Source organism: Rhinopithecus roxellana, chromosome 12 (genome assembly GCF_007565055.1).
Source record: "Rhinopithecus roxellana isolate Shanxi Qingling chromosome 12, ASM756505v1, whole genome shotgun sequence".
NCBI lineage: Eukaryota > Metazoa > Chordata > Mammalia > Primates > Cercopithecidae > Rhinopithecus > Rhinopithecus roxellana.
Genome location: NC_044560.1, coordinates 15,302,688 through 15,330,044, shown reverse-complemented (window position 1 = coordinate 15,330,044; position 27,357 = coordinate 15,302,688). Strand labels below are relative to the sequence as shown.

Below are 27,357 nucleotides of genomic sequence, written 5' to 3'. Positions count from 1 at the left end.
ACAATTTTACAGATGAGGCTCAGGGAGGGGAAATTGTCTTACCCAACTTTTACGCAAGGGAAATAGAATTTGGGCCTCCCTTCCGGGCGCCAATCTGGACAAGGAATTATCACAGAAACTCAGATTTAAGAAACATTTATTAAGTAGTTGCATCATTGCAATCCATCCTCAAAGCAGCCTCCGCTAAGTATTATAGTACTTCGTGTTACAACACTGATCATATGAGGAAATAAGCTAAGAGGGATAATTCCCCCCAAGATCAATTTAGCAAAATAGCGGCACTGTCGGGATCACACATTCAAGTCCAGAGGCTTCCAGCAGTTTCATCAACCTAATCCCAGGTTCCTCCTTCCTGCACCTGTGGGTATGAACGAACTCCCCCCGTCCGGACCTGGAGCCCGCTCAGAGCGGTGTATTCTGGGATTCGCCCGCGAAGAATGCCGATTCTTTGGGCCAATAGAATCCGAGCACAGGCGACTGTATCCACCTTCGCTGTCTGCAGGTTGCTCAGGCCTCCCTCAAACTAGCCAATGAGAAGTGCACGGGTCCTGGTCGCCTAGGAAACCGCGTGACAACAAGATGGCGGCGCCGCGGGACGGCTAGCGGCCCTGCGTGGTGAGTCTGGCCCAAGACTTTTCTGCCCCTGGAGTCCTCTCGCAGACTGGAGTCCAAGCCCCTAGAGCCCCGTGGGCCTGCGAGCTCCGCGGCTCCCACAGGAGGGGTTCGGGACCCTGCTTACCATGACTACTTGTAGAGGGGGAAGGAGGCGACACGGCTTCCAGGGCTGGGTTAGGTCGTGATAGACGTCTCTCCCTAAACGCGTCCTGGGGGCATTAGGGAGTGACGGCTGGCAGCGGGCCGGACCGTGTCCCCGCCAGAGCTCTGGGCCCTGGGGGATGATGGCTAGGCCGAGGAGGTGTGAAGAAGAATGTTGTGAGTCAACCACAGTACTGAGTTTGGTCCCAGAGATGTAGAGGCATGGTACACAGCTTTGTTCTCAGAGCCAGATCTGAAGTGGGTGACAACCCTGCGTTAAGGAGCTTTTGGCCTGAGGGGTAGTCACAGTCCTGCCCTTGGAAGCCCCAAAGTGAAGGAGGTAGACGACTCTGTCCTCAGGGCTCCCTAATCTGAAGGAGGAAGAGACACGCCCCTGTCCTCAGGAGTCCCCCCAAACGGAAGGGGAAATGCAGCCTTTGCCCTCAGGGTCCCCTGTAATCTGGGAGAAGATTAACCTAGGGACAATGTGTTGGATTGGACTGGAGTGACACTGGAAGTAGGGAAGTCAGTTGGGGGCCACGTGACAGCTCCCAGAATGGGCAGTGAGTCCCACTAGGATGGCTGACAGTGGGCATGGAAAGGGGCAGCTATATGTGAGACAGTTTGACCTGCAGTGTTTGGTGTAAGAGGAAAGATGGCGTATGAGGGAAGGAAGGAGAGAAAAATGCTGTGGTTGGGTGATGGGGTCCCATTAAGAAGGGGGAAGGGGAGGAAGTGAGTTTGACGAAGATGTTGGATTTGGTTTAGGAGTTTTTTGTCTTTTGGTTTTCCCCCATGACAGCTTTATTGAGATATAATTCACGTACTACATACTTCACTCCTTTAAAGTGTAAATTTCTTTTTTTTTTTTTTTTTTGAGGCAGAGTCTTGCTCTGTCGCCCAGGCTGGAGTGCAGTGGCCGGATCTCAGCTCACTGCAAGCTCCGCCTCCCGGGTTTACGCCATTCTCCTGCCTCAGCCTCCGGAGTAACTGGGACTACAGGCGCCGCCACCTCGCCCGGCTAGTTTTTTGTATTTTTAGTAGAGACGGGGTTTCACTGTGTTCGCCAGGATGGTCTCGATCTCCTGACCTTGTGATCCGCCCGTCTCGGCCTCCCAAAGTGCTGGGATTACAGGCTTGAGCCACCGCGCCCGGCCTTAAAGTGTAAATTTCAATCGTTTTTAGTATATTTCAGTATATATTCCATTTATATGAAATGTACAGTATGGGCAAGTCTATAGAACAGAAAGTAGATTTGTGGTTGCCTAAGACTGGCTGCGAAAAGGGGTGGGGGCTGGAGAGTAAGTGGCGGGTGACTGCTAGAGGGTACAAGGTCTTTTTAGGCTGATGAAAATGTTCTAAAATTGTGGTGATGGTAGTACAGCTTTGTGAATATACTAAAAACTTAAATTTACACTGTAATAAGGTGAAATATGTGAATTATATCTCAAAGCTGTTTTATGAAAAAGGTTGCATACTGTATAATTCCATTTATGTAACTTTTTTGAAGTAATATAGAGATGGGCTGGGCGCGGTGGCTCACGCCGGTAATCCTAGCACTTTGGGAGGCTGAGGTAGGAGAATTGCTTGAACCTGGGAGGCAGAGGTTGCAGTGAGCCGAGATCGCACCATTGCACTCCAGCCTGGGCAACAAGAGCAAAACTCTGTCTCAAAAAAAAAAAAAAAAAAAAAAAAAAAAAAAAAAAAAGGAAAGAAAATAAAAAGAAAATTAGAGATGGAAAATAACGTACTGGTTGCCAGTGGTTAGGGCTGGGGGAGGGCGGCAGGATGGGTGTGACTATAAAGAGGGCCACGAAGGAGATCTTGGTGGTGCTAGAATAGTTCTGTATTTTTATTGCAGTGGTAGTTACCCATGTAACTTGACCTATGTGATTTAATCTACCCATGTGATCAAACAGCATAGAACTATACATACAAACTGTAGAAAAAAATGTCAATTCCTGATTTTAATATCATACTGTAGTTATATAAAATCTAACTATTGGCCGGGCACAGTGGCTCACGCCTGTAATCCCAGCACTTTGGGAGGCCACGGTGTGTGGATTCATGAGGTCAGGAGTTCGAGACCAGCCTGGCCAACATAGTGAAACCCTGTCTCTACTAAAAATACAAAATTACCTGGGTGTGGTGGCACACACCTGTAATCCCAGCTACTTGGGAGACTGAGGCAGGAGAATCACTTGGACCCGGGAGGCAGAGGTTGCAGTGAGCTGAGATCGCGCCACTACACTCCAGCCTGGGTGACAGAGCCCCACTACACTCCAGCCTGGGTGACAGAGCGAGACTCCATCTCAAAAAACAAGACAAAAAAATGTGTTGAGGGGAGCTGGGTAAAGGATACAAAGGATCTTTCTGTACTATTTTCCTAATTTCCTGTGAATCTATAATAACTTTCAAATAAAAAGCTAAAATATAAGTGAAAAACAAACTGAAGGGGAAAAAGAGTTAGCTGGCCAAGGGAAGGGTGCAGGTAGGGGTGGGGAGACCATTCTGGGAGTGGGGGGTTGAGGTTGAGGCAGGGGGGATACATGTGCATTTGAGATATTGCTAGCAGTTCAGGTGGCTCAAGTGTGGGAGGCGGCAAGATGGGAGATGAGGTCAGGAGACTTAAGCAGGGACCAGGTCACCTATATCAAGGAATTATGAAATTTTTTTTGAGATGGAGTCTTGCTCTGTCACCCAGGCTGGAGTGCAATGGCGCAATCTCTGCTCACTGCAACCTTCACCTCCTGGGTTCAAGCAATTCTTCTGCCTCAGCCTCCCGAGTAGCCAGGATTACAGGTGCCCCCCACCACACCCGGCTAATTTTTGTATTTTTAGTAGAGATGGGGTTTCGCCATGTTAGTCAGGCTGGTCTTGAACTCCTGACCTCAGGTGATCCACCCTCCTCCGCCTCCCAAAGTGCTGGGATTACAGGTGTGAGCCACCACGCCTGGCCAGAATTTTGAATTTTTTTCCCTGGGTGAGAAATGCTGGAATTATAGGCATGAGCCACCACTCCCGGCCTGCTTTATGTTTTAAGAAGATCTCTCTGGAGCACATGGAAACTAATGAAGGGGGCCATGAGGGGCTCTCAGACTTGGCCATACAACCCATGAGGCCGCCCAGACAGGGCAGCGGCTGGGGCAGGGTGGGGGTGAAGAAACTCCGGGCCTGATCCTTGAGGAGGGCTCCTTCCAAGGAAGGGGCAGGGCATAATTCTCAAACTCTGCAGTGAAGGCATTGGAGGCTGCCTCCAGGCAGCATGGATTCCCTTGCTGACTGGCTTCAGAAGTAGGGTTGAGGCCAGAACCGGACATTTTCAAAGTGGAGCTTGCTTGGATTTGTCCTAAAAAATTTGATCCAGGCCAGGTGCGGTGGCTCATGCTTGTAATCCCAGCATTTTGGGAGGTCCCCGAGGCCGAGGCGGGTGGATCACCTGAGGTCATTTACTGAATAGAGTAGTAGCCTTTGATTATGTCCCTCAGGTGCACTCCTCTTTCCAGAAGGAAGAGGGAATGAAAGGAAACTAACATGTATGAGTGCCTCCTGTGGCAGCAACAGCAAAAGCAACAGCAGCCCCAACTCACATTTTTCAGTGCTTCCTCTGAGCTTGGCGCTGGGCTAGACCTTCTCTGTTATCTCTGAATCTGCTCAGAACACTGCCTGTGCCAGTACTATTACTACCCCCATTTTATACTAAAAGAAACTGAGGATGGGTTAACTCCAGTGAGTGGCAAAACCTGGCATCTTAACCTTGGTGTCACATGGACTGTGTCTTTTTTTTTTTTTTTTTTTGAGATGGAGTTTCGCTCTTGTTGCCCAGGTTGGAGTGCAATGGCGCAGTCTCGTCTCATTGCAACCTCCCCACCTCCTGGGTTCAAGCGATTCTCGTGCCTCAGCCTCCCAAGTAGCTGGGACTACAGGTGCATGCCACCACGCCCAGCTAATTTTTGTATTTTTAGTAGAGACAGGATTTCACCATGTTGGACAGGCTGGTCTCAAACCACTGACTTCAGGCAATCCACCCACCTCGGCCTCCCAAAGTGCTGGGATTACAGGTGTGAGTCACCGAGCCCGGCCCACATAGACTGTGTCTTGATTGAATCCTGCCTGTGGGTTGCCCTCTCTGGCTCTGAGATGTTGGTAGTGGCACCGGGTTTCTGGTGGAAGGGAAGGAGACACTTGGGCTTTGTGTCACCCAGCTGGCTGATGGACGGACAGCCTCCTGGGTGGTAGCATTTTCAGGCTCTAAGTTTGGGAAAGTTCCAGGCTTCTAACTCATTTCTGCATCCCATCCACCCTCACAGTCCTTTCCCAAGAACCACCAGGCCAAAGGTCTCACAGTTCAGAGCAGAAAGCCGTATACCCAGAGGAGCAGGCAGATAACAGAAACTTCCAGAAACCTCTGTGGGGACAGTGGAAGCGGCAAAAGGTACTGCTGCCTAGACAGTGCTTCCCATTAGGAAGAGTAGCCAGGGAAGTGGAAACTTCAGTCTACCCCCTGGGATTGGAGCCCTGAGTCCGTCCCCTCTGTCCCCAAGGGCTGACTTCCTGCATTCCTCTAGGGAGTTCCTGACAGCTGGATTCTAGAAGTAGAACTATGAGCTCACCTTTGGCCTCCCTTAGCAAGACCCGGAAAGTGCCCCTGCCCTCGGAGCCTGTGAATCCTGGGTAAGGAGCCAGCCTTAGGGGTCTTTCTGTCCCTGCCTTCCATCCTTCCATGGCCAGAGGACAATGACTCCTAGTGTCTTGGGGAATACAATTAAGGGCCACATAGCCTTCTCTGACCACTGTCTTTTTCTTTATACCTTCTTCTGGGGTGCCCAGCTTTGGATCTGAGCATAAACTGGGTTGTGCTTTTAATAAGGTACGGGCCCTGGAGGAGTGGCTTGGCATCCCATCTGTTCATTCACTGTTCATTGATTAATTCTGCAAACACAGATGGTGTATGGACCTATCCTGGGCCAGGCCCTGTTTAGGGTTCTTAGTAAAGGGAATCTTTTACATCTGTCTAGCACTTTCACGTTTTCAAAACATTTTTTACCTCTCTTCTTGCTCTTGGGAATACCACTTTGAGTCTTTTTTTTTTTTTGAGAGCAAGTCTCGGTCTGTTGCCCAGGCTGTGGATTGCAGTGGCACGATCTCGGCTTACTGCATCCTCTGCCTCCCAGGTTCAAGCGATTCTCCTACTTCAGCCTCAGTAGCTGGGACTACAGGCGTGTGCCACCACGCCTGGCTAATTTTTTGTATTTTTAGTAGAGACGAGTCTCACTGTGTTAGCCAGGATGATCTCGATCTCCTGATCTCGTGATCTGCCCGCCTCGGCCTCCCAAAGTGCTGGGATTACCAGCACTCTAGGTGTGAGCCACTGCGCCTGGCCCCACTTTGAGTCATTCTAAGGCCTAGAAGATTCAGAGAGGTTAAGCAACAGGCCTCACAGCCTTTGCAGAGCAGAGCTGGGGCTGAACTCGTGGGCTTTGCAAGCCTTGTAGTCTTCCCACCTAAGACTCTGCTCTTCACCCCTTCGCCATCCTTCTCCACTGGGCAAAGTGAGTCATGTTGAAGCCTGTCCCTTGTCTCACCCCAGGCTGGGGCTGGGATTTGGGGCTGGAAGTCCTCAGGAGGTAGAGGCCCCGCTTCCATCTCTTTGAGCTTTGACTGAAGTCCGGTGCCCAGAGCCTTATCCCTGGTATCATTCCAGGGGCCCTAACTTATATTTCTTCCTTCTTCCTGCCTGGGTTCCCAGGAGGCGAGGAATCCGCATCTATGGGGATGGTAAGTGTGCCCCGCCCTCCTGCCCTCTTCGCCTCTCATGTGCTCGCACCTCCTACAGTTGGGCCAATGGAGAGAAATCACACGACGAAGGCCCTTGTCAGCTGGAGCAGCGGCCTACATTGTGTTATCTGCAGCTCCCACGCTGTCCTCCCTGAGGGCTGGGCTTCCCTCCTGGAAGCTCTCAGATTAGGAGGCCCCATACCCTTGGCACAGATGTTGCCACTCACATTTGAACCCCTTGACCCACTGTGGGACTGGCCAGTGTGTGCCTAGAAACCACGTGGGGGCCAAGAGATGACCCAGCCCAGGGATCGGGATCCCAGCCTGCCTTCCCCCTCCAGCCTCCTCCAGCATGACAGCCTTTTCTCCCACGAGGTCTGTGCACACATTGCCACCCTGACTCCTGTAGCTCAGGCCTTTGGATCCCCACCCCCCAACACCCCACCATGGCATTGGCATTGGCCATGCAGGTCCCTCTGGGAGCAGAACTGAAAGAACTACAAGAACAGCCCCATTCTGGTTGGGTCCTTGCTCCCCAGCCTTGTGAATTCTCTCTCCTCAAACTCCCTGGGGCACACTGCATAGGCTGCGTCACACTGGCCAGGGCCCAGGGCGTGAGTTTCCTCTGGGCCTCGGCCCCAGAGCAGTGACGTAGGCATCCCTGTCTGCAGAAGATGAGGTGGACATGTTGAGTGATGGGCGTGGCTCAGAAGAAAAGATCTCAGTCCCTTCCTGCTATGGCGGCATAGGTGCCCCTGTGAGTCGGCAAGGTGAGAGCAGAGGCCCGAAGGGTCTGGGTCCTGGCTGCAGGAGGGGCCCCAGAGAAAGAGCAAGGCCTGGGGAGGCATGGTCCTTCCTCTTGCCTGTTTGGTCTGAGGAAGCTGCTCCCACTCCTGCCTGATGGTGGCAGGGCCCTGGCTTTGCGTAAAGCCACACAAGCCCCACCCTTAGCTCAGGAGGCCTGGCCCAGCCCCAGCCCCAAGCCAGGCTGTGGCTGTAGTTACCAGGTGTGATATCAGTGGGCTCAGGATTCAGGGTCAGAGAGGGATGAAGATCCTGAGGGTAGAGCTCAGCCTCCTGCTTCTGCAGGGCTCTGGCAAGGCGCAAAGTTGCCTGGACAGTCCACTTAGCTTGGCAGAGGGCTGTGGCAATGCTGAGCTCATGGAGGCACCTAAGGTGGGATGGGGCTGATCAGGGTGACTTCCCAGAGAGGGGATTTAGCAAGTCCGAGAAAAGGGGAGACATGGGCAGGCAGGGATGAGCTGTGCAGAGTGCTGGGCGGGACCTGGGGATGAGGTTAGAACTTCCCACTAGCTCACTAGCTGTAGTATCTTGAGCAAGCAACTTTGCATCTCTCTGTCTCTTGGGGCCTCCTCTGTGAAGTGGGCATGGGAACAGCAAGGGCAGTGTGTTGGGAGGATTCCATGAGATGCTCCTTGGTTGAAGGCCCCTGGCCAGTGCTTGTCACATGGGGTGCTCAGCGTGGTGGCTGCCCATCAGGAGGCCAGCCGCAAGGAAGGGCCTGATGATCCTCCACCAGGCCCCCTCCATTTTACCGGCAGAGGGGATTGAGGTGGAAAAAGAGACAGGAAGAGCCTGGCCTAAGGTCCCGCAGCCAATTCATCACAAAGCCAGGATCTCCTATACCCTGACTAGGGTCAACTTTCTTTTTTATTTTATTTTTTTTGAGACAGGGTTTTGCTCTGTCATCCAGGCTGGAGTGCAGTGGTGTGATCACAGCTCACTGCAACCTCAGCCTCCCAGGCACAATCAGTCCTCCTGCCTCAGCCTCCCAAAGTGCTGGGATTACAGGCATGAGCCACTGTACCCAGCCAGGTCACTTTCAGTAGTAACCATGGCAACCAGGTTCTCTCTTTGAAAAAGCTCCAGGTGTCCTCTCCCTGCTTTCCCCTGTCATCCCCTCCTCTCCCACTCCCAGTCAATATCTGTCCCTACCAAGGTAGATGAGGACCTGCCTGTCTTATTTTACTTCTCAGCCAGCAGCGTCCTATACTGTCCACTGCTCCTTCCTTCTCAGGACCTCCACCAAGCTCTTAGGCACCAAGCTGCTGCCCTCCCATTGCCCTCTGCTTCTAGCCTCTGCCTCTTAGCTATCATTACCACCTCCTTCTTTCCCTCAGTTTTTTTTGTTTTGTTTTTGAGACCGTCTTGCTCTGTTGCCCAGGTTGGAGTGCAGTGGTGCAAATCAGTACTTACTGCAGCCTCGACCTGCCAGGCTCAAGCAGTCCTCCCACTTCAGCCTCTCAAGTAGCCGGGACTATAGGCACACACCACCATGCCTGACCGTGCCTGGCTAATTTTTGTATTTTTAGTAGAGACAGGGTTTTGCTATGTGGCCCAGGCTGGTCTCGAACTCCTGGTCTCAAGTGATCTGCCCACCTTGGCCTCCCAAAGTGCTGGAATTACAGGTGCGAGCCACTGCACCCGGGCCCTCAGCTTTTCAATGTGATGTTCCTCTGGCCTGGATTCTCCTCTGTGTCCACTGTGCCCCAGTGAGCTCACCTGTACTCCGTGTGTAGACAGTTCCCAAATGTTTCTTTGTCAATTATGATGCATTTAACTATAAGTCAAAGAAAACCCTTCCTCAACCAAGAAGAACATTAAGGAAGTTTTGTTATCCCACATGCAAAGCCGTCCTAAAGAGGCAGCTCCAGGGGTGTTAATTCAGTGACTCAGAGACATCATCGGGGGCTCAGGTTTCTCCATCTTTTCACTGAACCTGCCTTGACACGGCAGCCTCGTGGTTGTAGGATGATGGCTGCGGTTCCTGTTTCATACATAGAAAGGACAGTGTCTAGGGGAAGAAAAGGAAAAGGCCTGCTTCTTCCTGTATGTTTCTCTTTTTTTCCGTTTTCATACTTTTTTTTTTTTTTTTTTTTTTTTTTTGAGACAGAGTCTCGCACTCTTACCCAGGCTGGAGTGCAGTGGTGCGATCTTGGCTCACTACAACCTCCGCCTCCTTGGTTCAAGTGATTCTCAAGTAACTGGGATGACAGGCATCCGCCACCACGCCCGGCTGATTTTTGTGTTTTTAGTAGAGACAGAGTTTCACCATGTTGGCCAGGCTGGTTTCGGACTCCTGACTTCAAGTGATCCACCTGCCTCGGCCTCCCAAAGTGCTGGGATTACAGCCGTGAGCCACTGCACCCGGCCCATTCTCATACTTTTTTAATAAAAACTTTTATTTCCCATACTACACAGATGTAAAACTTTTTATTTTGAAAATATTTTAAGCATACAGGAAAGTTGAAATAATAATATAGCGAATACCATACATTGTCCATCTAGATTCAACAATTATGTTCCTGAGTGTGGTGGCACATGCCTGCAGTCCCAGCTACTCAAGAGGCTGACTTGGGAGGATCACTTGAGCCCAGGAGGCCGAGGCTGCAGTGAGCTGTGATTGCACCACTGTACTCCAGTCTGGGCAACAGAACAAGACCCTGTCGCAAAAAAAAGACAAGGCTGAGTGAAGTGGCTCAGACCTGCAATCCCAGCAGTTTGGGAGGCCAAGGCGAGAGGATCATTTAAAACCAGGAGTTTGAGACCCGCCTGGACAACCCAGCAAGACCCTCTCTCTAGAAAAAATAATTTTAAAAAATTGGTCAGGTGTGATGGTGTGCAGTTATAGTCCCAGCTGCTTGGGAGGCTGAGGTGTGAGGATTGCTCAAGCCCAGGAGTTCGAGGCTGCAGTGAGCTATGATCGTACCACTGCACTCCAGCCTGGGCAACAGAGCAAGACTCCATCTCTTAAAAAAACACAAAGATTGAAAGTGACATGGACATTTTGAAGAGTCCTGGCTACTGTTTTCTTTTTTTTTTTTTTTTTTTTCCTTTTCTTTCTTTCTTTCTTTCTTTTTTTTTTTTTTTTTTTGAGGCAGTTTTGCTCTTGTTGCCCAGGCTGGAATGCAATGGTGTGATCTCGGCTCACTGCAACCTCCACCTCCCAGGTTCAAGTGATTCTCCTGCCTCAGCCTCCCGAGTAGCTGGGATTACAAGGCATGTGTCACCATTCCCGGCTAATTTTGTACTTTTTAGTAGAGACGGGGTTTCTCCATGTTGGTCAGGCTGGTCTTGAACTCTTGACCTCAGGTGATCCTCCCGCCTTGGCCTCCCAAAGTGCTGGGATTATAGGCATGAGCCACCGCGTGCCCGGCCCTGGCTACTGTTTTCTACAATGCCCTGCATTCTGACTTTATCTGGCAGTTTGCCCGTGGGGTATTTGCCTCACTCCTCTATCTGCCGTTTTGCCTACCACTGGACACTAGATTTGGAGGTTTGATTAGATTGAGGGTGAAAGTTTTGGCAATGCTTCAGGGTGATGTGGGCCATATGTTACACCACGTCCTTGTGTATGTTGGACAAATTACTCGATCCTTCTGTGTCTCACTTTCCTAAACAGTTCATTTACCTCCTGGGTGTGTTTCAAGGATTACAGGGGTTGATCTACATGAAGTGTTTAGAACAGTTCCTGTGATGCTAGTGGGAGCTGCTGTCAGTACCTTCATTTCCATTCCTGGGCCCCCTGTCCTCCTCCCTCCACCCTGACAACTCATCCTCAGCTCTGGGTCTTGGGCTCTAAAGACTTTATGTGCTTGGCAGTCCCTGCATCCCATGACTCGGAGCTGATGGCCTCCATGACGAGGAAGTTGTGGGACCTGGAGCAGCAGGTGAAGGCCCAGACCGATGAGATCCTGTCCAAGGTGGGGCCCCAGGTGGGAGAGGGCCAGGGGCCAGTCTGAGAGGTGGAGGGACTGGGCTGGGGAGGCCAGGAGTTGGACTAGGGCGGGTGATTCTAGAACCATCTCCCTGACTGACCTGCCCAGTTTGAGGACCAGGTGTGGCCTGGGCCTGATCTAGGTCCCTGTGACCTGAGCCGAGAGGCTGGGGGTTCTTCCCTTCAGCTGAGCAGGACCCAGTAGACCTTGGACTGGGTGACACAGCGGACTGCTGAGCAGAGCGCGGCACTCTCAGATGCGGGGGTCCTCAGGTGTGGGCCGTGCCTCTCCCCACCTCAGAGGAACTGCGAGGGTTATCTGAGGTCCAGGAGAAGCGGCCGTGCCAAAGGGTGGCCGGGGCTTGCTGTTCCCCAGCGTCCAACGTAGGCAAAGCTCTGGAGCTTCCCATCTGGGCAGGGCTCTGGGAACCACAGGCCCTGTGCTCACCCTGTGTCTTATGCTACAGGATCGGAAGATAGCAGCCCTGGAGGACCTGGTGCAGACCCTCCAGCCACAGCCAGGTAGGAGGTTCTTGGAGGGCTGACCTGCGCCCCCAGTCAGGCACCTCCCCTGGGCCTGGGGCTCCTGGAAGCTTGGACAATGGCTTCTGGCATGAAGAACATCAAGCTGACTGCTTGGTGGGGTCTGGACAACTGAGCCCACAGAGGGGCTGCAACATATCCAGGACAGTGCTGGAGTCAGTCACTCCGTGCCCTCCTGCATGGGCCTGAGTCCCATCTGAAGTGTGGAGGACAGGAGGCTCTGAGGGGAGTGCCAGCCTCCTAGAGCCCATCAAGGCACAGCCACAGAGTCAGGGGAGAGGCCAGAGAGGTGGGGAGCCAAGAGGCAGTTCTTGGGGAATCCCCAGAATAGCTTCTCCAGATGACCCTCAGGGCAGAGGTGACCTGGCAGTGTCTTGCTGGAGCAGCTGAAGCCTGTCCCTGTCTTTCCCTGAAGCTGAGGCAACCCTGCAGCGGCAGGAGGAACTGGAGACGTTGTGCGTGCAGCTGCAGCGGCAGGTCAGGGAGATGGAGGTGAGAGAGGTGGGGCCCCAGGGGATGCAGGCAGCCAGCAGTCCCCAGCTCTGCATGGCATGCTCCTCAGGAACTCGGTCCGAGCCCACCTCTCTGGGCCTCTCCTCATCACATCCCAGCCAGGGACCCTGCCCTGCATTTCCCTACCCAGGACTGGCCCAGAATTTAAAGAGCCAGGGAGGTGTTTGGGGTTGGGGCACACCCCTGCTTTTGGGCCCTCTGAACGTGCCTCCCCCCTGCTTAGCGGACCTCATGGCTCCCACTGGACCGAATTGCACAGTCCTCACCGCAGCCTCTGCGTGCCTCTTCGTGTTATCTTGAACCACTCTCCCCTCCAGCCATGAGGCCCTTCCTCCGGGTCTTTGACCACATGGAGCTGCTTCCCAACTCAGGGCATTGGGCGGTGCTGTTGCTGTTCCCTCTACTGAAATGTTTCCCCGCCTCCCCCAGGCCAGTTCCACTGGCCTCAGTCATATCCCCCGGGCCTCCTAGGTGGGTTTTCCATCCCATGCTTTCTCAGTGCCTCATCTCTCTTCCCTTATGGGATTCTGAACTCCACGAAGGAGGAAGCAGTTTCCTCCTGTTGTTTGTCACTGTGCACCCAGGACCTAGCACTGAATTGGTGAAGCTATTTGCTGCCTCTGGCTGTGACTTCTGCTCACTGGGGACTCAGTGACCCCAGTCACCTTTCTTTCCCCCACTCATATAGCCATTCAAACAACAAGGGAACTAGAGGGACACCAGGCACAAGGCAGGGTCCCAGGCACGCATGGGCCCTGCCAGAAGTTCTTCCTGGGATTCAGCCTCTCTCCCTCTCCATGCAGAATTGGATTCCAAAGTCCCAATCTAATTTAAAACCTTGGCAGCAAACCTCCAGGTGCAGCTGAGAGCCCTTCCCTTTCCAGGCTGTTCATACCTGGGGTTGTCCCGGAGCAGTAGCCACAGGCGGTGAGTCAGGCTGCGCCAGAGCCTCGGGGCAGGGGCATGACTGCCCTTGCAGGCATCTCAGCCACACAGTTACCACATCATTCATTTAACAGCCTCATCTGGAGGATCTGCCTGGGGCAGAGCATGACCAAGACAGACATGGTCCCTGCCTGCATGAGGCTGCCAGTCTGTGGGGAGGGGAACAAACGAATACACAGGTACACAAGTACAGAGAGTGCTGTGACTTGATGAAATGGGTGACACCACAGAGGCAAGTTGGGGGACCAGCTGCGGGAGTGACATTGGGCATGATGTCTGGTGAATGAGGAGGGCATGGGGTAAGAGGATCCAGGTTTAGAGGGGAAAGGTGCCACTTCCCACCACATAACTTGGCTTGTGGTCGGTGGCTGTGTGGAGGAAGGAGAAGAACAGGAAGAGAGAAGAGGTCGTAGGGGCCTCATCACATTGGAGCCGCCCGTGGTGCTGACTGGATCCTGTCCTGAAAAAATGGGAAGCCATTGGAAGGCTTCAGTTTGAGAGGTGGCGTGACAAAAAGACCACCCTGCTATGTGGGGGTGGGTGGTGCGGGTGAGGAGAGGACGGGGAGGCAGGCGCCGCCCCGGATTGTCCAGGAGAAAGATGACAGTGGCTTGAACTAGGGTGGTGGCAGCAGATGGAGCCCAGCAGATGGGTTCCAGGCTGCATTGGAGGGGACACCACAGGCCTTGTGGGTCATCCTGGAGGAATGGGGCACAGAGGATTCCCAGGTGGAGGGGGTGCCATTTCCAGAGACAGGAAAAGCTGGCACGGGGAGAGGTCTGAAAGGAAGGCGGGAGCCATGACCATTAGACATCCAAGTGTAGACGGTTGGAAATGTGAGTCTGGAGCTTGGGTGAAATCGGCATAAATACAAATTTGGGTTCTGTTGTATATGTTTGGGAGAGCATGTGGACGGAGCTGGGCCCTCACGAGTTGGTGTTGGATCGGAAGGGGAAATGGTGAAGGAAACTGGAAAGGAACAGCCCAGGAGATGGGAGGAAAACTAGCACATGGTGAAAGATAAAGACAGAAACGTGCCCATGCGCTTGGCAGCGGGTAGGTTGGTGGGGGCAGCACCTTGAGCAGTTTCAGAGAGGTATGGTGATGGAGCCAGGTTAGAGTGGCTTGAGAAAAGAAGTGGGGGTGTGGATGTGTAGACAGTCCAGAAGTTTCCTGTGGCAGAGGGGACATGCGGCCAAGCCCTAGGGAGGCTGGCACATGGTTCACATCCCTCAGCCCTGCCTCCTCCTCACACTTGGGCCAGGCCACATGGTTCCTGCAGCAAGGAGGCCGACCTTACCGAGCCCTCGCGTGGGCCGGGCACTGGCGGGAGTGAGCTTACTTGAGCCCTCCTCACAAGCTTAGGTGGCAGGAACTGTCATCTCCATTTTATTAGAGGAGTCGTCTCAGGCTCTAGGGGCTGAAGCAGCTTTCCAAGGTCACAGCCAGGAAGTGGCAAGATCCCCCCACTCATCCCTCTGTCGGGTCAGCTCTGGGGGCCCCATCGCCTGCAGACTGAGGCTGGGCTTTGGGACGACGCTCTTTCCCTGGGACAGGGCTGAGCTGACGGTGCCCCTGTGTCTCCCCCTTCTTTCCCACAGCGGTTCCTCAGTGACTATGGCCTGCAGTGGGTGGGCGAGCCCATGGACCAGGAGGACTCAGAGAGCAAGACAGTCTCAGAGGATGGCGAGAGGGACTGGATGACAGCCAAGAAGTTCTGGAAGCCAGGTAGAGCAGGGTGTCTGCCCCAGGCCCTCTTCAAAAGGAATTCTCCAACAGTTTGCTGCTGGCCGGCAGCTCCCCAGAGGCTCATCTCATTCATACCTGGGCCCCTGACCTGAGTCACCCTGAGAGCCCACACCTTGCCCCTGACACAATGCGGGAGTGGCCTCGGCCTCCATCACTGACCACTTAACCTGCTGGCCCGGTTCTCCCCGGTCCCCGCTCTGCTCTCTCTTGCTCATCTGTCAGAGACCAAGAGATACAAGAGGTAGCAAGGCCTCATTTGCCTCTGGTTACATAGTCTACAAAATGCCACCAATCTAGAAGCTGTTGCTGTTAAAAAAAAAGCAATCCTTCTGTTCCGGAAGCTGCTCCCAAATTCTCAGGCTTGGCCTCCCTCTCCAGGTTCGCTTATGGCCCTTGGAACCCACCTGGTTCTGTGGGCCCACAATGTGTCTTTTTTTTGAGATGGAGTCTTGCTCTGTCACCCAGACTGGAGTGCAGTGGCACAATCTTGGCTCACTGCAACCTCTGCCTCCTGGGTTCAAGCAATTCTTCTGCCTCAACCTCCTGAGTAGCTAGGATTACAGGTGTGTGCCAACACACCCAGCTAATTTTTGTATTTTTAGTAGAGACGGGGTTTCACCATGTTGGCCAGGCTGGTCTCTAACTCCTGACGTCTTGATCTGCTGGCCTCCCAAAGTGCTGGGATTATAGGCTAGAGCCACCACGCCCGGCCCACCATGTCTTATTTTTAACTTGACTGCTAATATCTAGAGGGATTCCTCCCACAGTCCCCTCCTGTAGACCCACAGATTTGGGTCCATAGAACTGGCCATTTCTGAAAACCAGGCCCATTCTCTTCAAAGAATGGGAATTGTCAAAAGTTGATTCTCTAGGCTCTAGAGTCAGGCACGCCTGCGCCCTCAACTTGATCCCACCTCCTATCCCTTGATGTGACTTGGGCCGGTGACCTCTATTCACTTCATCAACAAAACAGGAGTGTTTTCCTTCCCTGGGAGTTACCAGGAGCAAATGAGTTAAACGCAGAGTGCCTAGCTCTGGCCTCGCTCGCAGCCATTGTTGTTTCCAAAGTCTGAGGGCGGGGGTGGTCACAGGAGCACAGCTTCCAAGAGGCCCATGTGGAAGAGGATGGCACCTTCTTGGTTTCCTGTTTCCTGCTAGGTAAAAACCCAGACTCCAAACATGAGAATCCTGCCTCCTGTTTAGGCCTGGGCTCTGGCCGTATCCCCCCAAATCTCAGGGTGCAACGCCCTCACTGCTTGTTCTGAAAAAAAATCACTTCCCATTTTTGTGCCATTTGCAGCTTTCTTTTTTTTTTTTTGAGATGGATTCTCGCTCTGTTGCCCAGGCTAGAGTGCAGTGGCACAATCTTGGCTCACTGCAACCTCTGCTTCTTGGGTTCAAGCGATCCTCCCGAGTAGCTGGGATTACAGGCACCCACCACCACGCCCGGCTAATTTTTGTATTTTTAGTAGAGACAGCATTGCACCATGTTGGTCAGGCTGGTCTTGAACTCCTGACCTCGTGATCTTCCTGCTTCAGCCTCCCAAAGTGCTGGGATTACAGGCGTGAGCCACCGCGCCCAGCCATTTGCAGCTAGCTTTCAAAGCATTTTCTTTTTTTTCTTTTTCTTTCTCTCTCTCTTTTTTTTTTTTTTTTTTTTTTTTGACTTAAGGCTGACAGCCCACTGGAAGACAGTTGGTCACTGAGGCAGAAGATGAGATGATGCCTAGGCTGAGTGTAGTGGTACAATCATGGCTCACTGCAGCCTCAACCTCCTGGCCTCAAGTGATGCTCCCACCTCAGCTGTCTGAGTAGCTGGGACTGCAGGCATGTGCCACCACACCCAGCTGATTTTCTTTATTTTTTGTAGAGACAAGGTCTTGCTACGTTCCCAAGGTTGGTCTTGAACTCCTGGATGCCAGTGATCCTCCTGCCTCAGCCTCCCAGAGTGCTGGGATTACAGTTGTGAGCCACTGTGCCCTGCCAGCATCTTCATAGCCTTGACAGAGGCCAGGAGTTACTCCATTTCACAGATGGGTAAAGGGAGGCACTTAAGGAGTCTGTGGACTCATTATTCAGAGAAGAGGGGCAAGACTTAAGGCTGACAGCCCACTGGAAGACAGTTGGTCACTGAGGCGGAAGATGAGATGATGCCCAGCTTGAGGGTGGGGATGGTGAGAAGGGATGGGCAGAGAGATTTAGGTAGAATCCGTGGCCTTGGTGTCTTTACGTGAGGGAGAGGACTGGAGCAGTCAGGGATGACCCGAGGGAGCACAGCTGTGGGAAAGATGCCGAGTCCATTTGGGACACAGCAAAGCTGGGGGCTGTGCGGCCCCTATGATCCTGCACATCATAGGGGTGTCGTGGGGAGAGTTCTCGAGGGACCCCTGGCATGAGTGAGAGGTGAGGCCCTATCAGGTGGCTGCAGGTGCTCTAAAAATGTCTATCCTGGGTCTAGGCCCGAGGCTGACAAGTGCCGCACCCTGGACCCTGCCTGGCAGACTGGGCACAGGCTTCAGGTAGGCCTGCCATCTTGTTGCAGGGCAGCCTTCCTCCTGGCCAGAGGGGACCTCCTTGCTCCTTTCCAGATGGCCGGTTTCTGGACCTGGCTCTGTGGATTCCTAGTCTGCCCGGTTTGGTTGTTTGTGCGCTGAGTGCCTCAAGTCAGAATAACTTGTGAAAAACCCTGCCCTCCATCTTGGAGGCCCTGGCCACATATGTGGCCTCTCCGTGCGTTCTCTTCCTTCTTTTGTTTTTTCGTTTTTTCAGCATGGGAGGGGCCTTGATTCGGCGCTTTCTGCCAGATGAATGACGTTTGTTCATGGCTAGCAGCTTCTGTTCCTGGGACATCTCTCTCTCCTGCGTCCCCATTCCTCTCTTCCCAGGTGCCAACCTGCTCCTGCCCAGGAGCCTCAGGCTCACAGCTCGGCCCCCGCTGGCCTGATGCTCGGCTGATTGCTCTGCTCTCCCTCTGTTGGAGAAGCTCCTGCAGGCGCTGGGGTGGAGGCCTGTGGAGGGTGAGCCAGGGCCGTCTGTACCAAGCCAGGGGGGATGATCAAACTTTCTGGAGCCTGAGACTCTTAGGGAGGAGGGCTGGTGGGGCCATGAAGGGGCTTGGCCTCAGGCTGGATCGCTCACTCTCCCCTCTCTCTGCCAGCATCACAGAGGATGCTGTGCCAGGTGCTTCAGGGTCCGTGGAGACATGAAAGGGACAGTCCTGCTCTAGTCACACGCCACTGGGGCCAGGTGTTGGGCCTTGGGGCTAAGAGCTCTGGTAAGCTCTGAGGTTCTCACTCCCCCCACTCCAACCCTCTGCATCTCTGAGCTCCTCACTTCTTCCCTGTTCCCCTGAGAATCCTCACCCTCCCATCCCCCTCTGAGATCCCCACTTCCCCTACCCCAGTCAGTCCTTGCCTCCCTCCATGGCTCCACCTCTCCCTGCCAGCACCCCGCACGCCTCCCTCCTTCCTCTCAAGCCCCACACTCGTGAGTCTGGGTTGGAGACCCTCTGACTCCACAGCCTGCATGACTTGCCCCTGGGCCTGCCCTTCAATCCCCGTAGCCACCGGCTTGACCCCTCCCCACCTGCCCTTCTGCCTCCTGCCTTTGCTCCTGCTCTGTCCCCACAGAGCGCCTTGCCTGCTTCCCTCTCCTCTGAAGCTCAGGGCAAATCCAGCCTCTGCCTCAGTCGTGCTGATGGGCTTCTAGGGCCACGGAATGGATGTGGTAATAAACTGACAGCCACTGTCACCTAGCTGTTGTCATGCATGTCCCAGTGCTTGGCACATGGGCAAGGTGTGTGTAGCTGCATGTGATTGACTGTGATGCCCGTGTGCCCAGGCTTGGATGATCAGAGCACATTGGGACAATTATCTGCACAGGATGAGGTGGGGACAGGGTGGTGCGGGACCTGAGCAGGTCCTGCCAGGCCACAGGCTGCTTGAGTGCTCTGGTAGTGGCCAGACCCGCAGGGCCTCCTTTCCTGCACTGGCTCCTCTGCGGAGCAGAGTGACTGCAGTAAAGTCCCCAGAGTGGGGCTCGGCTTGCAGGTGTGTGGTAATAGCGGTTCCACTTCCCGTTGCAGCTGTCTGCCTGAGGGTCAAGGGCAGGCACATGGAGGGTGGCACCGCGTGAGCTGCCGGGGTGCCGTGGGCACTTGTGCAGTGAGGGGCTGCCACCTTGCCACTGAGCATGGCAGGGTCTGGCCCTCTTCTGGGCTCCACAGCCCCCACAGTGAAACTTACACATGCCATTGTCACCGTTTGCCGCCCTGTCTTCTTCACTTGAGTCTGAGCCTGAGGATGGCAGGACCCTGGGCGTGGGCATCGCCATGATTGGCAGGGTCTAGCAGAGCACGGGTGCTTAGACATTGCTAGACAACAGGATCCAGCCGTGCTTCTAGTGGCCCAGTCACTCTGGGCCAGGCCCAGGGCTCAATGCTCCTGAGCTCAAGGGGTACCCAGCATGGCTGGAAGGCAAACAAGCAAGCAGAAAGCAGCAGCCTGTGACGAAGGCCAAGGGAGTGGGCGCAAGGGCTGTAGGCATGCAGCCTCGAGGCAGGTTGGGGGGGCTCCTAGCAAGGCTTCTTGGAGGAGGTGGGGTGAGTGGGCACAGCTTGAGCCCAGCGATGAGTAGGCGGTGCTAGGGACAACAACAGCCACTATCTGCCAAACACTTCCTCCAAGCCTCACAGCAGCCCTGTGAAGTGTGGCAACTTTTATTGTCCTCATCGTACAGAAGAGGAAGCTGAGGCCCATAGAGGCCCAGGGTTACAGAGCTCGGAAGTGCCCTGCAGTGCCCACCAGAGCGCAAGGCGAGGGGCATGTTGAGGAGAGGCTGGGTGCTAAGTAAGGGTCTTGGGAGTTGAGCCAAAGAGCTTGGACTTGACCTCCCTTCTCCTCATTTTAATACGCTCGTGGGCTCTCAAAGTTGGACGAGGCCTCAGAGGTGATCTCCCAGCATTGCCACCCTCCTTGGGAAAGGGACCGCAGTAAGCAGCCTCCCAAGAACCAATATTGAGAGGCAGCTTATGAGATCACTGAGGCTGAGTCACTTGGGCCCTGCAAGCTGCATGATCTGGGGTGTGACACCTCACAAGGCCCAATTTCCTTATCTGTAAAACAGGAACGGTGATGCCTGCCTCCTGGCATTTGGAACAGGGCCATCATTTATATAGGTTCACCAGCTGGATCTTTTTTTTTTTTTTTTTTTTTTTTTTTTTTTTTTTTTTTTTTTTTGAGACGGAGTCTTGCTCTGCGGCCCAGGCTGGAGTGCAGTGGCTGGATCTCAGCTGACTGCAAACTCCGCCTCCTGGGTTTACGCCATTCTCCTGCCTCAGCCTCCCGAGTAGCTGGGACTACAGGCGCCCGCCACATCGCCCGGCTAGTTTTTTGTATTTTTTAGTAGGGACGGGGTTTCACCGTGTTAGCCAGGATGGTCTCGATCTCCTGACCTTGTGATCCGCCCGTCTCGGCCTCCCAAAGTGCTGGGATTACAGGCTTGAGCCACCGCGCCCGGAACACCAGCTGGATCTTGCAGGCAGCACAGGGTTGTTATCATCTCCCCATTGCACAGAAAGGACAGCTGTGGCTCAAAGAGGAAGTGCCTTTCCATTTGAGTTCTGCTGCTAGCTCAGGGTAGACCTGGGACTTGCCCTCTGACCTTCCTCCCGCTGTGTGACTCCCCAACTACACCTCTCTCCATCCACGGGTCAGGCCTCAGTTGAACCCTTGTGGCGTGGTGGTGGGGCTCACTGACTTCACAAGGCTCTGCTGTGATAGCTCTTCCTGTCTCATTCTCTCAGTGCTGGTTTGCCCAGAGCTGTGGTTCCTTCTTCCTGGCCCCTAGTCTCATCTCCACTCTGTGATATCCAGCATCTGCCTAGCCCACCTGCTTTTACTTCTTTAAGCCAGGGCTGTTTTCTTGGCAAGCTTCTCTCTTGCCTTTTGTCGTTTCTCGGCATCCTCCCTGGTCTGGCTCCATCCCATGTCGACCCCCCATGTTCATCAGCCTGAAGAACCCCTGGCCCTGGGAGGTGACAGGAACACTGAATTAGGAGTTGGTGTATTTGGTGCTCTTTCTGGCTCTGTCTGGTCTGATCAGGCCATGTCATCTGACCTTTCTGGGCCTCACTTTCCCCATCTATAAAGAAGACAGAGCCCTGGCAACACAGCGAGACCCATCCTCTAAAAAAAATTTTTTTTTTAATTAGCAGAGTGTGGTGATGCTGCCTGTGGTCCCAGCTACTTGGGAGGCTGAGGTGGGAGGATCAGTTGAACCTGGAAGGTTGCGGTTGCAGTGAGTCATCACTGTGCCGCTGTACTCCAGCTTGGGTGACAGAGGGAGACCCTGTCTCGGAAAAAAAAAAAAGAGGGTTGAGGCAGGCATTGTATGAGATTATCTATTCTGCTATTGTTTTTAGGTTTGCCTATTTGTATTTAAAGTAGTTGTTAAAAGAAAATAATGTCTTGGTATCATTCTGTTAGGTGAGTTTTTCCAGGGAATCTCAGGGACTGTGGGGGAACCCCAGGAGGAGGTGGGGGCAGGTATAGCCCCTTCAACGGTAGGAAGTGTAGGGGAGAGGAGAAGGCCAGCTGGGGCCTACCATTTGACCTGCTGCAAAAGAAACAGGAAACACATCTGCACCTCCCTGGTACAGCCAGTGCACCACTGAGAGGAAAGGAATTGGGTCCCCAGAGCCCTGACCCACATCCTGCCGCAGCCTGCCTGTCCTGTTGAAAAACAGCCTCTCCGAGGCCCCGAAAGTTACTGGTGTGTTGTAGGGCACACCCTAACAGATGACTTACTTGGGGGCCAGGTCCCATCAAAATGACAGAACAGGCCCCTGGTCTGTCCCCAGCCAGCATCTACCTGTCCTCCACCTTTCTGCTCTGTTATCCGTCATGGCTGGCCCCACCACTCCATATTCTCCCCCAAAGCCAGTGCACAGCTGTATGCGCCACACATTTTTCAGAAGAGGAGGCCAGAGCTTTGTCAGCTTCTCAAAGGGGTCTGTGACCCAGAAATAGTTGCACAACCTACGGTCTGTTCCATATCTGTTCTGGCCAGCAGCTGTCCCTACATCCTCCCTAAGAGCCATCTGTCCCTCTTCTGACCTCCCTCTCCTGAGATGGGTGGGGGAAACAGACTTGAGAGGCAGCCCCGACTCCCTTCCCAGTTCCTCCTCTCACCAATTGGCTTGGGACAAGTCATTTTTCATCTCAGTGGGCCTGTTTCCTCATGTGTAAAATGGAGCTAAATAACCCCTGCCTCAGCCTGGCGTGGTGGCTCATGCCTGTAATCCCAGCACTTTGGGAGGCCGAGGCGGGCTGATCACCTGAGGTCAGGAGTTCCAGACCAGCCTGACCAATATGATGAAACCCCATCTCTACTAAAAATACAAAAATTAGCCGAGTATGGTGGCATGCACATGTAATCCCAGCTAGGAGGCTGAGACAGGAGAATCACTTGAACCTGGGAGGGGAGGTTGCGGTGATCCAAGATTGTGCCATTGCACTCCAGCCTGGGCAACAAGAGTGAAACTCCGTCTCAAATAAACAAAAATACCCCTGCCTCAAGCCTCAGGGTTGGCATAAGGACTATGTGTGCAAGGTGGAGTTGGGCACAGTAGCAAACATGGACAGGGTGTGTGTTCCAAGCTGGCTCTTAGGAAGACAGCTGCTGTTACTATCTAGTGTTGGCCTTCCTTTTCCCCAGGGAGTCAGTTGAGGAGACACTAAGACCACTGCCCAGCTTGGGAGGGAGCCACAGAGACTAGGGGTGCTAGGGACACGGCAGCCAGGAGGCGGCTCATAGGTGTCTGTCCTCTTTGCCAGGGGACTCATTGGCGCCCCCTGAGGTGGACTTTGACAGGCTGCTGGCCAGCCTGCAGGATCTTAGTGAGCTGGTGGTAGAGGGTGACACCCAGGTGACACCAGTGCCCGGCGGGGCACGGCTGCGTACCCTCGAGCCCATCCCACTGAAGCTCTACCGGAATGGCATCATGATGTTCGATGGGCCCTTCCAGCCCTTCTACGATCCCTCCACACAGGTAGGAGCGGTGTTGGGGGGTTGGTGTTCTAATGCCCCTGCTGCCCACTGTTAGTTGGGGATGATGGAGTCAGTTCACCCCAGGTCCAGCCTGCCCTCCATGGGGCACCCAGGCCCACACACGACTTGCAGAGGCCCCTCCCCCAAGGCCTGGGACTCTGAATGCTTCCAGAGTGCAGCACTGGGTGACCCTAGATCTAGGGCCTGCCATCCAGACTAGTGGCAGGGCAGGATGGGTCCAAGGCCCAGGCCACCCGCTCACTTTTCCTCTCCCCTTGCAGCGCTGCCTCCGAGACATATTGGATGGCTTCTTTCCCTCAGAGCTCCAGCGACTGTACCCCAATGGGGTCCCCTTTAAGGTGATGAGCTGCTCCTCAAACCACACCTTTGGGGATTTTGGAGGGAGTGAGGATACACAGCCTCCCCAGGCACCTCCCATTCTGAGGGAAAGCCACTGCGCCCCCTGGGGGACCCCAGTTTGATGCCCTCCAGGAGGATAAGCCTGGAGCCGGGCTGGGAAGGAAGCAGAGAGGACTGAAACAGAGCAGCAGGCAGCGCCCTCTGCTGGCACCCTGGAGACAGCCTCGGCTGCAGGGCCACTGCCTCCTAGTCCTCCCCAACTTTCAGGACACCTTGACAACCTGGGGTCCCTGTAGAAGTGACCCGGCTATCCCCCAAGTCTCCTGAAGCTATCTGGGTAGGGTGGGAGGCAGTGCTGTGAGCCACATGCAAAACAGAGGGGACAGATGTTGGGACTCAAGGACATAAGGTAGAGCTGGCCCATGGGTAGGTACCACCACCGGAGCCCGTGAGGCTGCGTGTTCCAGAGGGTGGTGGGTTAGTGCCGCACTGAGGGCGTGTCAGGGAGGGAGCATGTGTCACCAGGGCTCAGGAAACAGCATGAGTCATGACTGGGGGTGTTTAAGGCATTTGTGCCACAACGGGGGCCTCCGAGCATGCCTTGATGAGGCAAGTGAGGTTCCATGTACAATGATGCAGTTTGTGCTGCAGACTGGAAAAAGGCAGGGGCTTCGTCCTCTCCTGACCCCCTCACACTCTCCCTTCACGGTAGGCTCCTGAGAGGGGGGTCTCCAAGGAGGGTGTCAGTACTGCAGCTTCAGCTGGCCTGGATGGGGTGCTTGCAGGAGCAGCGGGGCCGAGGAAGATGACAGCAGTATGAACTGTGGCTCTCTTGAGGCCTGGGTTTCCTCATATGTAAAATGGGGGTGCATTAGACCATACCCTTGGCCTGTGTTTAGGCAAATAGGGCTGAAAGTGGGGCCAAGGGCTGAAGAGCTGGGCCCGCTGCTGTCGCCCTTCTTTCTTGCCAGGTGAGTGACTTGCGCAATCAGGTCTACCTGGAGGATGGGCTGGACCCCTTCCCAGGCGAGGGCCGTGTGGTGGGCCGGCAGCGGATGCACAAGGCCTGGGACAGGGCGGAGGAGCACCCAGGTGAGTTTGGCCTCCAGGTTGAGCCAGGGGGCCGGGGAACTGGAGAACAAACTGCAGGGGGGCTCCATCACCACTCATAGTCCTTCCTGGGCCCAGGTTCCCAATGCTGTCCCTGCAGGCTCCAGGATGACTGCTGAGAAATTTCTGAACAGGCTCCCCAAGTTTGTGATCCGGCAAGGCGAGGTGATTGACATCCGGGGCCCCATCAGGGACACCTTGCAGGTGAGGCCAACCCTAACTCCCCCAGCCCTCTTGGGGGAACTTTAGCACCAGCCCTGGCCCAGCCTGCCAGAACAGTGTCTTGTCTGGAGGCTCAAGCTTGAGGCACCTGATGAGTCTGTTGCTCCACTGTCTCCTGGAAACTGTGAGGCTGGTGAGGGCACTGGCTGGGTCCTAGAAAGCAGGTGGGTTGGCTGTAAGAGGGCTAAAGTCAGTCCAGGCCAGGGGTGAGCCCAAGGCCCAGGCCACCCCATCAAGGTCTAGGCCAAAATATCCAGCTCAGTACTAGGTACTCCCTTCGTGGTTGCCTCACACTCTCCTTGGCCCTCATCATTCTGTCTCCTTGCTCCCTATCCTGCTTCTCTTCCTAGGTGTCCACATGTGAAAGGCACCAAAACTTAGTTTCTCAGGCCTCCTCTGCCTCCCTCACCCACACATTGCTAAGTCCTGTCTGGTCTGTCCACCCCCAGAACTTCTCCCAGATGCATCCCTTCTCCCGATTCCTGCCACCCACCACCCTGGTCTAGGGTCCAGAGTATCTCTCCCAGACAGCTGCCTCCCACTGCCACTCCTGCCCCTGCTGACCATCCTCTAGGCTGCCTTCCCTGTTGATATCTTCCAGTGGTTCTTGAGATAAAGCCATGTTCCTTATGCTGGCACTCAAGGCCCGTCCTATATTGCCAGGCCCCTCCTCACACCAACCTATTCCTTCCAGTCCAATTGAGCCCCAGCTTCAGCCACACATAATGCTGGCAATTGCCCAAATGTGTTACCACCTCTTCTAGGAAGCTTTCCCTGACCCCAGGATCTCTGTTGATGCTGTCTGGAATATCCCTGCACTCATTCCATTTCTTTTTTTTTTTTTTTTTTTGAGACGGAGTCTCGTCTCGCTCTGTTGCCCGGGCTGGAGTGCAGTGGCCGGATCTCAGCTCACTGCAAGCTCTGCCTCCTGGGTTTACGCCATTCTCCTGCCTCAGCCTCCCGAGTAGCTGGGACTACAGGCGCCCACCACCTCGCCCGGCTAGCTTTTTGTATTTTTTAGTAGAGACGGGGTTTCACCGTGTTAGCCAGGATGGTCTCAATCTCCTGACCTCGTGATCCGCCCATCTCGGCCTCCCAAAGTGCTGGGATTACAGGCTTGAGCTACCGCGCCCGGTCCCACCCATTCCATTTCTAAGGACTCCCACTCATCCTTCAGTCACAGCTCAGTTGTCATTTTCTGAGGGAAGCCTTCCCTGACCCCAGGCTGGGGTGGGCTTCCAGCCTGATCATCATCTGTGTGGGTTTCTGTCTCCATTAGACCGAAACGGGGGGTTACCTGGGGGGGAACCATGGGGCTGCCTCCCAGAACCTCCTTCCCCTTCCATTGCCTCTCCTCTGGCCTTGGTTTATACAAAACACCCCCTCCCGCTTTGCTCACTGGTCTCATCTGTCCCTGGTGAAGGATGTGTCCCTCTAAGGATTGCGGGAATGACTCAAATGGGGCCTAGGGCTCTGTCCACCCTCCACTGATACCTTCCAGAACTGCTGCCCATTGCCTGCCCGGATCCAGGAGATTGTGGTGGAGACGCCCACCTTGGCCACTGAGCGAGAGAGGTGAGGGCAGGACGAGGAGGTGAGGGCCTGGGGGCATTGGGTCACCGAGCGCTGATGGCCTCTGGGCTGTGCAGGAGCCAGAAGTCGCCCAACACGCCAGCACCCCCGCTCTCCATGCTGCGCATCAAGTCTGAGAATGGGGAACAGTCCTTCCTACTGATGATGCAGCCTGATAACACCATTGGGGATGTGCGAGCCCTGCTAGCGCAGGCCAGGTGGGCGCAGGGCAGGGCTGGGACCACAGAGGGGCTCTGGCCTCACTGCCCAGCCTGATCTGCTCTGCCTGGTCCCCAGGGCCATGGATGCCTCTGCCTTTGAGATCTTCAGCACATTCCCACCCACCCTCTACCAGGACGATGCACTCACGCTGCAGGCTGCAGGCCTCGTGCCCAAAGCGGCACTACTGCTGCGGGCACGCCGAGCCCCAAATTCCAGCCCGAACTTCAGTCCTAGACCCTGTCCTGGTCCCGGCCCCAGTCCCAGCCCCCAATAAAGCGCCCGCCCCCTCAACCCGCTGCTCCGCCAGGCTCTCAGGGGTGGGCCATCTTGCCAGGCACGTAGGAAAGGCCTGGGACCAGCTGGGCCAGGGAGGGGGCGGTGCCGACCCGCCCCTTGGTAACTTGAGCCCCAGCTGGCGGGCCTGGCTGCTGGGTCTTTGTCTTCTAGGTTCCTCTTTCTCCCAAGAAGGGCTAAGTGGATCCTTTGAAGGGAGGGATGCAGTGGGGGGAAGGAGCTGGCCCCAGCTGGGTTTACATTCTCAGCTGGGACAGCAGAGCCTCACTGTTTAGGGTGCAGCCAGCAGATACCTGTGCACAGGCACAGAACCACCAACTCGTGGGGACACTTCAACACTGCACAAAGCCATTTTGCCACTGGACCCATGCCCCCAAACTAGCAGAACTGCAGCTGGGTACCCACCTCCCATGACACACTCATACTTATCCATTGTGCTTTAACACAGGCGCATGGGATGGCCACACTCACTGACAGGCATGCAAATGTGCAGTACACACCAAGGC

At 54.5% G+C, this 27,357-nt stretch overlaps 1 protein-coding gene across 12 annotated transcripts; it reads left to right on the top strand.

Annotated features, from left to right (window-relative positions):
* The first annotated feature begins 224 nt into the window (after positions 1-224).
* UBXN11 (UBX domain protein 11) lies at positions 225-27,287 on the top strand. 12 transcript variants are annotated; one of them, XM_030942238.1, is made up of 16 exons: positions 299-364; positions 503-615; positions 5,325-5,430; positions 6,506-6,534; positions 7,206-7,304; positions 11,158-11,270; positions 11,740-11,794; positions 12,231-12,307; positions 14,875-15,001; positions 22,858-23,072; positions 23,353-23,430; positions 24,403-24,523; positions 24,642-24,745; positions 26,265-26,338; positions 26,413-26,553; positions 26,633-27,287. In XM_030942238.1, the coding sequence occupies exons 3-16, from the start codon at positions 5,360-5,362 to the stop codon at positions 26,829-26,831; spliced, it is 1,503 nt and encodes a 500-aa protein (XP_030798098.1). In that variant the 5' UTR covers positions 299-364; positions 503-615; positions 5,325-5,359; the 3' UTR covers positions 26,832-27,287. The 12 variants fall into 12 exon arrangements, with proteins under 12 accessions (XP_010353972.1, XP_030798100.1, XP_030798097.1 ...); XM_010355670.2 differs by having other exon boundaries at positions 225-615; positions 11,158-11,258; XM_030942240.1 differs by having other exon boundaries at positions 225-615; positions 12,231-12,292.
* The last annotated feature ends 70 nt before the right edge of the window (positions 27,288-27,357 follow it).